Source organism: Xenopus tropicalis, chromosome 10 (assembly GCF_000004195.4).
Source record: "Xenopus tropicalis strain Nigerian chromosome 10, UCB_Xtro_10.0, whole genome shotgun sequence".
NCBI classification, from domain to species: Eukaryota; Metazoa; Chordata; class Amphibia; order Anura; family Pipidae; genus Xenopus; species Xenopus tropicalis.
In genome coordinates, this window is record NC_030686.2 from 31,602,483 (window position 1) to 31,615,431 (window position 12,949).

The window sequence follows — 12,949 nt, forward strand, 5'->3', positions numbered from 1 at the left end:
GCCCTACCAGACCCTCCTTTGCACTTTGGGCTTCTTCCTGCCATTCTATTGGCTCCTCTACTCCGGGCTCCCTCTCAGCAGACTCACCTTCCGGGGTGACCACCTCCTCCTCTTCAACCTGGCCTACTGGTTCCACCACTGTGACCTCTTGGGCCTTCTCTGCCACACCAACTTCAGATGAGCAAGTGGGCTAAGATCTCTGCTTCTTCTGGGGAAGAGTGGCCCTATCTGCTGAACACTGGGCCCAACCAGCAGTAATTCTGCCACTGGCAACATTGGGTGTCTAGGTGGTCAGGTGCCTCATACAGAGTATACTCCATACTTATTTCTATACTTGTTTACACTGGACAAGAGGCGCTTCAGGGAGGAGGTTGAGTTGTGTTGGGTCAAAATTTTGAATGCAACCAGTATTGAGAAAGGAAAGCAAGTATAGCTATACAATTTTCTTTATTACAGGCAGTTTAGGAATCACCATGCCAGACTACATTAGACCTCTGCAAAAAAAATTCATGAAGGAAAGCACATTTACAGCTCCCAAGAGTGGGGTACAAGAAAAATGTCTTATTTACCTGGGTACAGGTCTGTGCCTAAGTCTGAATTTGTATTCTTTGTACTGAAGTTCTTGTCTTCTGTCTTTTTATATAAATTAATTGCAATAGTGATCATTTAGATACTTCCACCTAATATTTTTAAACAAATTCCTCTGTATAGCATTAACCACAGAAGAGAGAAAAGGCAGTGTCTGTACATCATTTCCTTAGTATTGCCAAGGTAAAGGTTAGCATTTATTGGCTTCCTTGCATTGAGAAAAACACTTTGCTGCTAGGCAGGGATATTAGTCTGTACTGCTTAATACATCAGATATCCTGCAGCAGATTTGCTCTTGGGGATCACATATGTATTTTTTGGGTGGCAATATTAGCGAGGAAGTGGTTATTCCAGACACATTGGGTTTCTGCCAGAGGCCTGGGTCTTATTTACATTTCACTTGGCTTTAATCAAAGAATGGTAAATAGGCTTTATGATAATGTGGAGGTGCAGGGAGTTGTCAATGAGATATTCCGAGGTTCTTTTTTGCAGGTCAGCCTGGAGCAGGAAGTCAAAGACTTCATCGGTGCTCTGATGAACATTGTAGACATGTTTTACAAACACCTTGCTCTGTTGTCTCTTAACTCCAACCAGCAGAGTCTTCTGGAATGTAACTCCTGCAAAATCCATTCCACTCATTGCTGACGTCACAACAAGACGGGGTTTCCCTTCCTCTAAGCGATTTGATTGAGAGCTGCTTGGTATCGACTCCGAGTAGACGGGTCGGAGGCTGACTGGAAGCCAGCGAGGAGAAAATAGGGCATTCCATGTCATTTTCTTGCTGGTGTCATGGTTGCTTGGACCTAGTTGAGTTTGAAAGGTTAGGCTTCTGTCATCTCTAGCTGGGTTGTTAATTATCCACTGAGAACCCCAAGAAGGGGAGAGATAGTTACGAGGAACAAACATGCTGCAGTTGACATCAAAATACTTTGCAAAGTGCAATGGGGAGGCAGAGTGAAACTGGAAAGCCTGGAACATGAGGTCTTGAACTGAATTGTGGTAGGAGGCCAGAACAGCTGATTCTTTCTGAATCTGGAAGAGCTGGCTTGGCGAGATCATTGGATACCTAATAGACCGAAGAACCTTTTCAATCACTGGTGCATCTGGTTTATTCTTGCTAATCCATTCTTCTACAGCACTAAACAGCTCTAGCTCACTCTGCAGAACCAGATCAGAGCGCTGAAGAAGGGATACCATCAACTTGTCACTCACTGTCACCCACTCATTGCTGCTCATAATAGTAGAAAGATTCCATGCCAGAAACTTTAGACAACTTTCTTGTAGATTTATGTCACCCATCCTCAGGGCATAATGGTACCAGCTCACAACATGGCCTTGAGCAGACTCACTGGAAAAATGAGTTTTCATGTATTCAGTTACCCCTCTTTGTAGAGCTGTCATGTGATACTTGTTGGCCAAGCGGTGCAGTGGGATGGCCTGATTCAAATTGACTGAAATCTCTCCACAATAGAAATACCTATACAAGAAAAGAATGAACATGTAAAGCAGAGAAAATTCTTTGTTCCCACTGTTTAGACATATAGAAAAAGATAATGTGGGAAGAGTTTATTGCTCATATGTACTGGGGTTACGTAAACGTAATGCATGAATAATGCTTTAGCCACGATAATGCCTAAGGGGAGAGGAAGGCGTTATTAGGTGAGCAAAAAGTGTGGCGTTTTTACTAAACAATAGGAGGACTATTGGGCAGTATGCTTTTTAAATTTTGACTTGCATTCTCCTTTAAGGTGAGATATGATAACGGTATAAATATGTAAGGAGATCATTTACTGTATTACTCTCTGGTGCTTTATCAGTTGTTCCCACCAAGCAATGCAAGGGCATCCATTCTGATTGGAAGAAAGGAGGTTCAACCAATTATTTGGAAGGGTTTTTTTTAGAGTGAGAGCTGTGAGCTTGTGGAATTCCCTCCCTGAATCAGTCGTACTGGGAGATACATCAGATAGCTTCACCAAGGGGTTTGAAACCGACTCATCCATCAAAAAAATAACCAGCACGCAGCATGACTAATTAGTTAGTCTAATACTATAACCAAATAATGGGCCTGATTCAATTACATGAGAAAAACTTCTCATGGTTTATCACATACAATTTATGGATGAGATTCACTTTGAGAGGCAATTAATTTTTTTTAATTTTGCTCATATGTTTTCATGCGATAAACCATAAAATAACACTTTCTCATGGAACTTTATCTGGCCCAATGGGTGGAATCTACTTAAGATGTTGCTGAGAAAGGCATATGTTTTGGCAAAACAAAAAACATCTTTGGCCACACAAGAACCATATGTAAAGGAGGCCAACTGTTTATTAGCGCTTTGTATTCCACCCTGCAGATAGTGAATGACCGCTGCTGTACTGTGGAACACAGGCTTTCTGTGTACACATTCACTCTGTATTCTGTAGTTACCTGATGAATTTTTCAAACAGGGCAGCACATTCAGCTGGTTCCTGTAGAGTCACCTCACTTTGGTTTAGAAGAAGCCCATCAAAGATATCACTCTGAAGTGTTAAGAGAAGCTGGTGAACGTGAATGACTTTCACCTCATCTGAGTTAGCGGTACGGATCCTCAGGATGGTATCAGTGGAGTTGCCTTTATGAAAAAGGTCTTGCAGGCGTTGAATGAGCATCGGGGAATGGTTGATGAGGGCAGCAGAGGCATCACCTCCTAGATCGGATTTCTGAGCTGTAAGAGGTGGAAGTTATAAGAAATATATGATTTAAGAGTCCATATAAAGTATTACTATATTTTGGCTAAAATCTCAGTCCGTGTGAACACATACACAACCCCACTTTCCCAATGATAAAATTGTCATACGCATACACATTTGGGACACCCAGCACTTGGTTTCTCAGTTCTCCTTGCTGAGTGCTTCTCCCAGCAGTTTTGTCCAATGTATTCTACAGGTTTCTAAAGGTAATTTGTTAATTTTTTAGCCCCAGTACCCACCTGATACCCCAAGCACATTACTGCAAATTCAACCAATTTAACTGGTTCACCTTAGTGCCACCTGAACTGTTGCAGTGTTGGCAATCTCCAACTTTAGCCACTTCACTTCTGTTCCCTGTCAATGATCAGTGACCCAGAGCATATGCACTGTCCAAGGCTACGGGTTGGCTTCTACTGCACATTTACCTGCTCAGTAACACTACTGTAGAGTTATTCAGAGATTAAAAAAAATAAATAAATATTTCACAGTCAGTGGGTTTAGTTGCCTCAAGGGCTAAGGCCTACTGTTAGATGGAGAAGCAGATGCGGCCCCTTAAGCTTCCCTAGTTCAGGGGATGTGACCCACTTTTGCAAATAGATCCTCCACGGAGAATCCTGCCTGCTCTATGTACTGTACACCCAGCTTCATGTTCTTGGTACAAGCACTCATGCTGTCAGCATTGAAAATATGCCCTGGACACAAACCGTAAAGTGCCTGCATTAGTTTCTTCACCTGAATAATAAAGAACCACTTTCATTGCTTCAGGTGAATATTCTATTCCCCCTGTCTAAAGGGATGTCCTTTTGTCCTCTGGTCATTCCCACGTGATTAATGCCCTCTAATTTATTAATAAAAAAGTTATTATATCCTCTCACAAGGACCTATGCCCAGAGGCGCCCTGGGAGGCCCAATCCAAGCATGGCAACAAGCTAAAACCCTAAGAAAGACCAATACAATATCTGCACTGTTAATGGTGGACAAAGTGTTATTCCAATGCCCAACAGCACAATATACCCTATAATTTATTAGTAAAGAGTAATTATATCCTTTTGCAAGGATCTGTGTGTATGTTGGAGGCAGAAAGGGTGTCAGGTTCTCTGGAGGGGCCCAATCCAAGCATGGCAACAAGCCAAAAGACCAATACCAAAGACCAATACCAAAGACCAATACCAAAGACCAATACCAAAGACCAATACCAAAGACCAATACCAAAGACCAATACCAAAGACCAATACCAAAGACCAATACCAAAGACCAATACCATATCTGCACTGTTTAATGATGGACAAAATGTTATTCCAATGCCCAATAGTAAAATATACCTTTGTACCCTAGAGCCTTTCTAATGATGGAACTGTGACTCTAATGTGTGTTTATGTGTAGTGGTTTCAAGCTACTTAGTCTGAATATGTTCTCAGGCCATTTACTTGATATTTTGCTTTATTTTGATTCAGGAACTTTGTCTCAGTCCACAAAATATCCTCAGACCCATTTCTGTAGAGGTTCATTTACATTTGGAAAGTGACAGCATAAAAGAAGTTTCCAGGCCCGAAACCATTTACACACACAATGCTTCTTGCTTAGCAGAGTAGCAAGAAGGGGTCCCCTGTCTGCCTTGTTCCGCTAAATCACAATTTGGCTTTAGAAGTCAATTGGACAACGCACAAAGAGTTATTTACCATCTTTTTCACAGGAGACAGAATAAATAAACTCTTTAAAAACACAGAGAAACAGTTTTCAGTACTGGTTCTAAGCCTATTGAGAATGTTAGATGCAGGGCACTATATCCCTTAATCCTTTCTGGGCAGCCCCTTCACATTCTGGTTAACCCTTCCTATGTAGTGGCAGTGATGTGCCATATTTGTGTAGACTGCACCTTGTTGGTGCAGATTTGTTAAAAGGGCAAGCAAAAACATGGTAAATATAGCATAACTATCATGGCATAGGCTACTGTGATACCTTTAATGCTGCTAAACTACTCCCATTATTTGGGGACTTTAATCTGTGTAATACCCCAGGACTAAACAAATAGGAAGGCTCCTCTGAAGCAACCTGGAAAAGGCAGCACAGATGTTGACTTAGTTTTTACTGTAGCCTTTACTTGGTTAACTAAAATGATGACTGTATATATGTATATTTTTTCATTCTTATTATAAGTACCCCTATGGTAATACATTGCCTCTCCATGTGGGGTTTAAAAAATTCACAATATACTTTGTAGAGTCATCTGTGTACTTTGTTCTAGATCCACCTTCTCCTTCGATAACACTGTGCATCACCCAATGGAAGATCTACAATCAGGAATTCCCTCTACAATAGACACTTCCCTTAAATACAGGTTCCTATGGACGATGTTGACAAAACCGCTCTTTGAAGCACGTAAGCCAACAGAGACTAAGTAAGGCACCCTTGGATATCTTTCACTCTCTCTCAACACTCAATAAATTGGGGGTCTCTGTAATACAATCAAACCAACAACTATAATTTCAAAGATGAAGGGGTTTAAAATTTCAAATGCCACCCCCCCCCCCCCGACAACCAGTACTCAAACCCCTAGTTCTACTTTTTTAGGGGTCAGAACCAGGGCTCTAAAAGGAAGAGACTAGATGGTGAGAAGCAGTAGTAAAAGCCAAACCCCCCCCCATGTCCCAGGAAACAGTTTTCAATTTAAGATTCGATCTGATACTAAAATGTCTTATTTACAGAAGGGTTTGAGCCTTGTGCCACACATTACAATTAATGTAACTCTTTACTTGATGCACACCGATTCCATAGACCGCTTAATCTCAGGGAATACTATGCAAAAATTCACCCTCCACCACTCAAAACAACAAGTATCCCTTTTTTTAAACCAATAGGTGGTCTTTCCAAAGCAACAACATACTAATACTATCCTAAACTTGCATTTGGGGATGAAACAGACAGATAGTTACATAATTACGTTGGGTTGAAAAAAAGACTAAAATCCATCAATTTCAACCCCCTCCAAACAAAGCCCAGTGCACAAATACATTTACATACTTATACAGACTTATCTATACACACATTTTATTTTGAATTGTGACAGTAAGCTTCATAAATGTTTTAAAGAGTAAAATGTGGGTTTAGTGCACCCAGGCATTTTCTTTGTGAATGCGAGTGCAGCTTTTACTATATGTTCCCCTAGAGTGGCCCGTTGCCCCTCCTTGGGGTATTAGCTTGCACCCTAATGTTTCATAATCCACTTTTTGGATTCATCTGTGTACTTTGGTCCTGACCCACCTTCTTTTGATCCCTTTACACAATGGAAGATCTACAATCAGGAATTCCTTCGACAATAGACATTTCTCTTGAATAGTAATTTGCTACAGAGAACATTGACAAAAAATTTTTTTTGAAACACTTTGGCCAACAGAGACTGAGTAAGTCTCCCTTTGATATCTTTCACTCTCACTCAGCTCTATGTAGGATCTCTTTAATTATTGTAAGAAGGATATATAGACCCAATTGTATTGTTTTTCCTTCAATAAAGATTTATTCTATCAGTAATCAAGTTGGTATCAAGTACAATGTACTGTTTTATTATTACAGAGAAAAGGGAATCATTTAACCGTTAAATAAACCCAATAGGATTGTACTGCCCCCAATACGGGGTAATTATATCTTAGTTGGGATCAAGTACAGGTACTGTTTTATTATTACAGAGAAAAGGGAATCATTTAACCATGAAATAAACCCAATAGGACTGTTCTGCCCCCAATAAGGGGTAATTATATCTTAGTTGGGATCAAGTACAGGTACTGTTTTATTATTACAGAGAAAAGGGAATCATTTAACCTAGTGATGTGGTAATGGCAGATTCTGTTAATGCCTTTAAGAGGGGCCTGGATGAGTTCTTGATCAATCAGAATATCCAAGGCTATTGTGATACTAATATCTACAGTTAGTACTAGTGGTTGTATTTATAGTTTATGTATGTGAGTGTATAGATTGGTAGGTGTGGGTTAGGTGTGCTGGGTTTACTTGGATGGGTTGAACTTGATGGACACAGGTCTTTTTTCAACCCTATGTAACTATGTAACTACAGTGGTGTGAAAAACTATTTGCCCCCTTCCTGATTTCTTATTCTTTTGCATGTTTGTCACACAAAATGTTTCTGATCATCAAACACATTTAACTATTAGTCAAAGATAACACAAGTAAACACAAAATGCAGTTTTTAAATGAGGGTTTTTATTATTTAGGGAGAAAAAAAATCCAAACCTACATGGCCCTGTGTGAAAAAGTAATTGCCCCCTGAACCTAATAACTGGTTGGGCCACCCTTAGCAGCAATAACTGCAATCAAGCGTTTGCGATAACTTGCGACGAGTCTTTTACAGCGCTCTGGAGGAATTTTGGCCCACTCATCTTTGCAGAATTGTTGTAATTCAGCTTTATTTGAGGGTTTTCTAGCATGAACCGCCTTTTTAAGGTCATGCAACAAACATCTCAATAGGATTCAGGTCCGGACTTTGACTAGGCCACTCCAAAGTCTTCATTTTGTTTTTCTTCAGCCATTCAGAGGTGGATTTGCTGGTGTGTTTTGGGTCATTGTCCTGCTGCAGCACCCAAGATCGCTTTAGCTTGAGTTGACGAACAGATGGCCGGACATTCTCCTTCAGGATTTTTTGGTAGACAGTAGAATTCATGGTTCCATCTATCACAGCAAGCCTTCCAGGTCCTGAAGCAGCAAAACAACCCCAGACCATCACACTACCACCACCATATTTTACTGTTGATATGATGTTCTTTTTCTGAAATGCTGTGTTACTTTTACGCCAGATGTAACGGGACACGCACCTTCCAAAAAGTTCAACTTTTGTCTCGTCGGTCCACAAGGTATTTTCCCAAAAGTCTTGGCAATCATTGAGATGTTTTTTAGCAAAATTGAGACGAGCCATAATGTTCTTTTTGCTTAAAAGTGGTTAGCGTTTTTGCCCAGTCTCTTTCTTATGGTGGAGTCGTGAACACTGACCTTAATTGAGGCAAGTGAGGCCTGCAGTTCTTTAGATGTTGTCCTGGGGTCTTTTGTGGCCTCTCGGATTAGTTGTCTCTGCGCTCTTGGGGTAATTTTGGTCGGCCGGCCACTCCTGGGAAGGATCCCCACTGTTCCATGTTTTTGCCATTTGTGGATAATGGCTCTCACTGTGGTTCGCTGGAGTCCCAAAGCTTTAGAAATGGCTTTATAACCTTTACCAGACTGATAGATCTCAATTACTTTTGTTCTCATTTGTTCCTCAATTTCTTTGGATCTTGGCATGATGTCTAGCTTTTGAGGTGCTTTTGGTCTACTTCTCTGTGTCAGGTAGCTCCTATTTAAGTGATTTCTTGATTGAAACAGGTGTGGCAGTAATCAGGCCTGGGGGTGACTACAGAAATTGATATTGAAATTGAAAATTGAAATTGATAAACCACAGTTAAGTTATTTTTTAACAAGGGGGGCAATAACTTTTTCACACAGGGCCATGTAGATTTGGAGTTTTTTTTCTCCCTTAATAACGTAAACCTTCATTTAAAAACTGCATTTTGTGTTCAATTATGTTATCTTTGACTAATAGTTAATGGTTTTTGATGAGCAGAAACATTTAAGTGTGACAAACATGCAAAAGAATAAGAAATCAGGAAGGGGGCAAATAGTTTTTCACACCACTGTATGTAACTATGTAACCATGAAATAAACCCAATAGGGCTGTTCTGCCCCCAATAAGGGGTAATTATATCTTAGTTGGGATCAAGTACAGGTACTGTTTTATTATTACAGAGAAAAGGGAATCATTTAACCATTAAATAAACCCAATAGGGCTGTTCTGCCCCCAATAAGGGGTAATTATATCTTAGTTGGGATCAAGTACAGGTACTGTTTTATTATTACAGAGAAAAGGGAATCATTTAACCATGAAATAAACCCAATAAGGCTGTTCTGCCCCAATAAGGGGTAATTATATCTTAGTTGGGATCAAGTACAATGTACTGTTTTATTATTACAGAGGAAAAGGAAATAACTTATCATTTTCATTATTTTATTAATATGGAGTCTATTGAAGATAGCCTTCCTGTAATTTGGAACATTCTGGATGGCAGGTTTCCTGATAAGGAATCCCATAGATAAAAATACAGTATGTCTTCTGTACTTTGATATATGTCCCCATCAAGCTGCCCTTCAAGTGTTTAGAAAGTATCAGATTTTAGTGACTTGCAAAGCATGAGGTTATATATTTTCAGCAAGATGGATGTATTGATTTTGTAGGGCAGGAATATTTTAATCCATCATCACCCACAAAAAAAAACTGTAGGAAACGAGTGGATAAAATACAACAAATGCCCACCAGTCTTTATAAAGTACATGGCACAGACAATTCCAAACACTGTTGCCCTGCATAGGGAAAAGTTGTGTCTTTGCTTCAGAAAGACAACTTTAATTTATGTAACTAAGCTGCTGTGTAGCCACGGGGGCAGCCAATTCAAGTTTGAAAAAAGGAGAAAAGACACAAGTTACATAGCAGATAACAGAACACAGCTCTGTAAAATACAGGGGTGTTTTATAGAGCTTCCCATAGCTACACAGCAGTTTTGTTTATATAGCCTATAGTAGGGTTTCTGAAGCAAACAAACAACTCTTACCAGTGCAGGGCAACAGTACATTATATTCTCATTACTTTGATACATTTTTATTTTTTGGTGTTATTGTTTCTTTAATGAATTAAGTTATAAAACTAAATAAAAGACCCAATTTTCAAATCACCCCAAAATGAAGCACTTTATTTCTATGTCTTACCTGCCTCCACCAGAACTAGAAGCAGAGGTACCACACAGAACCTCCTCATTACCCCGCTGTGCCAAGGCCAAGTTCTCCTGTCCATGTTTGCCACCTTCCCCTTGTTAGTTCCCAGGCAAAAAGTGCGCTGATAGAGAATGGCTTGTCTCCTTTTTATATAGAGCCCTGGTCCTCTCGGGCCGTCACTACTTGCTGATTGGTACAACTGGAATAATTCAGTCGCTGTGGGAAACAATTTGTGTTACAAATGCTTCAATGTTTATTTTCACACCCTCTGTTGGATTTCAATGGAGAGAAGCCAGCCAATGCTTTTCACTCCTTTCAGAGAGATGCCAGGGGACTCCATCTTTTGTATTAAACCTAGAAATCCACAATGAGATGCTGCATGGTCCACATCACAATGTGACAAAAGGCTTTGATAGCCTCCCTGGAAGTAAAAAAGGCAATATATAAAAATAAATGTCTGGAGGGGGAAACTGTTCTTAAAACACTCTGCTCCCAAGTTATAGATTGCTTGGCGTCTGATGGAACATATGTCCTGGGGTTGTACACGCTTTTTTTCATTTCACATTTGCTATTGATCTGTTTAGACATGAGAATGGGTGCATGTGGCTTACCATATTTATGCCTGGGTTGCTCTAACATTTCTAAACTAGACTGTTTTTTGGAATTGCATAAGGATAATTTAACATTTAGCTTGGAACTGATTTTTTTTTTACAAATTCTACCTCCTATTCTCCTAAAGTTAGTGGTTTTTATAAATATGTGTGCAATCTTAAAAAATCACTTCAAATCTTCCATTCAATAGCATCTTATCTCCTACAGGTCATAAGGTAACCAGATAAAACATCCTAAATGTGAATGCCAGGGGTCCACTGAACTGTTGATGCCCAATGTGCCTAGGTTTACCCACGTATGTGACTTTTAAGGGACCCAAGTTGATCTTTCATTTCTGTCATTTCAGCTGCTTGACTGAGGTCCTTTGCAATTCATATTAGATCCAAACAGAGCAGCACCATTTATTTCCATTTGCTGTTTGACTAAAGTAAGTTCGGTACAAAAAAGACACACATTGCATCAAGTCTTTCATGTATAAATAAACCCTACCTAACTGCTAGTTTATCCACAGGATATATCCATAAAACTATATATATTTGGTATTGGTGCATTCAGAAGACATATTTCGGATACATGGGTTATATTATAATTTTTACATTATACAGAAGTTACAGAAGTGGAATTACACAAAAATTCTAACATAATTTGAAAAACAATATATGATTTTCCGGGGTACACTAAAAGTTCCACCAAGAAAAGGCCCCTAAAGTGAAAGAGTGCAAAATGTTTAAAACTGTTGGGCAATAAAGCACCAAATCAGCTTGCAGTGAAAGGGTCCGAATGGCCATCACCTCATATAGGAGTAATTTATCAAACTATGCTGACTATAGAAGTGAGGTGGTTAGACAACTCTTAGATACAGTAGTTTATGAATGTCTAGACAAAAACCCAACAAGCTTGGATTGTCTTTCTCCTGTATGTCCCATTGTGATGGAGTGAATTTAACTAAATAAAATTGTTTGTTAGTCTTTAAATGTTAATTTTACTGGCCAGTAATTCATTAATTCAGCATTTCAGTGTGTAAATAGCTATGTGTATAATCCGTATATATATATATATATATATATATATATATATATATATATATATATATATGGTATTAGCTTTGAGTAACAAACTGAGGCCTACTTTGTTTGGAGCATGTGCTTCAGCTGTGCTGGAAGTTTTAAATGGTGCTGAAACAACTGCTTATAGGAAGCTCTGTTTGCCACAAGTGTATATAAAAGTGCACATAAAACTACTTTGTGTCTATACAGAACATTGCAATTGCTTGTATAAAGTTGAATAAAGCACTTACCTGGAACTCTCAGAGAAGCCACTTCCTAAAGGGGTGGGCTGCCTCTCTGAATGAATATTTATAGAGTAGATGCTGACCACCGGGGGCAGCATAGAGCAGTTTGGAGGCTATAAAAGCTGCAGACTGGTTTCTTTTGGGAGTCTGTGTTAAGCTTTTGTAAGAGGCAGTTATAGGAGTGCGAGTGCGAGTGCGAGTGCGAGTGCGAGTGCGAGTGCGAGTGCGAGTGCGAGTGCGAGTGCGAGTGCGAGTGCGAGTGCGAGTGCGAGTGCGAGTGCCCCCTGCTGGTAAAACTTTGTATTGCACCATTGCAAAAACTGTTTTTTCTGCATTTGCTAAAAATAAAGCACATTATTTCCACTGAAGATCTGTCTGGCTACTAAACCTGCACGTGCCCAGTGACACCCATCTTGTATACTTTACCCAAAACACGTGAAGATCAAATCTCCACTACCCAAGCTGCCCTACTGTCTGTACTAGAGGGTTGATTTTTTTTAACCTATAGTCATTTATGTTGACTTTTTTTCTGTAACCAATTGTCCCAAAAGTCCCTACATATCAAAGACATGGGTACCTTTTATTGAAATGAAAGGAAAGCATGCCTATACCTTCTAACACAGAATTGGTGACCATGGAGTCTCATTTCTTTACACTGTTATACCTATACCCAAGGTATTATAAAGATACACAACACTTGACTAACCAAGACCCAACATCACCATGCACAGAGTTTCGACTTGAGTTGGTACAGACCACTGGTACCAGTATGAGCTTAAATGTTGCCCTAGATTTCAAATGTATTTATGAGCAGCTGTTTGGGAGACACCTAACCAGACTTTGGAGGTTCATAGATAACCTGTTTCTTTTGTGGACAGGCTCACATGAACAGTTTTCTGTAATGACAGAAACACTTAATGCCCT

General features: G+C 39.7%; 1 protein-coding gene across 1 annotated transcript; it reads right to left on the reverse strand.

Moving 5' to 3' along the window:
- Window positions 1–428: 428 nt before the first annotated feature.
- Window positions 429–12,049, reverse strand: btbd17 (BTB (POZ) domain containing 17). Its single transcript, NM_001008447.2, is given in 4 exon segments — window positions 429–2,065; window positions 3,020–3,296; window positions 10,117–10,543; window positions 12,032–12,049. Coding segments are annotated over 3 exon segments (1,443 nt in total). The 5' UTR covers window positions 10,202–10,543; window positions 12,032–12,049; the 3' UTR covers window positions 429–984.
- Between the last annotated feature and the right edge of the window lie 900 nt (window positions 12,050–12,949).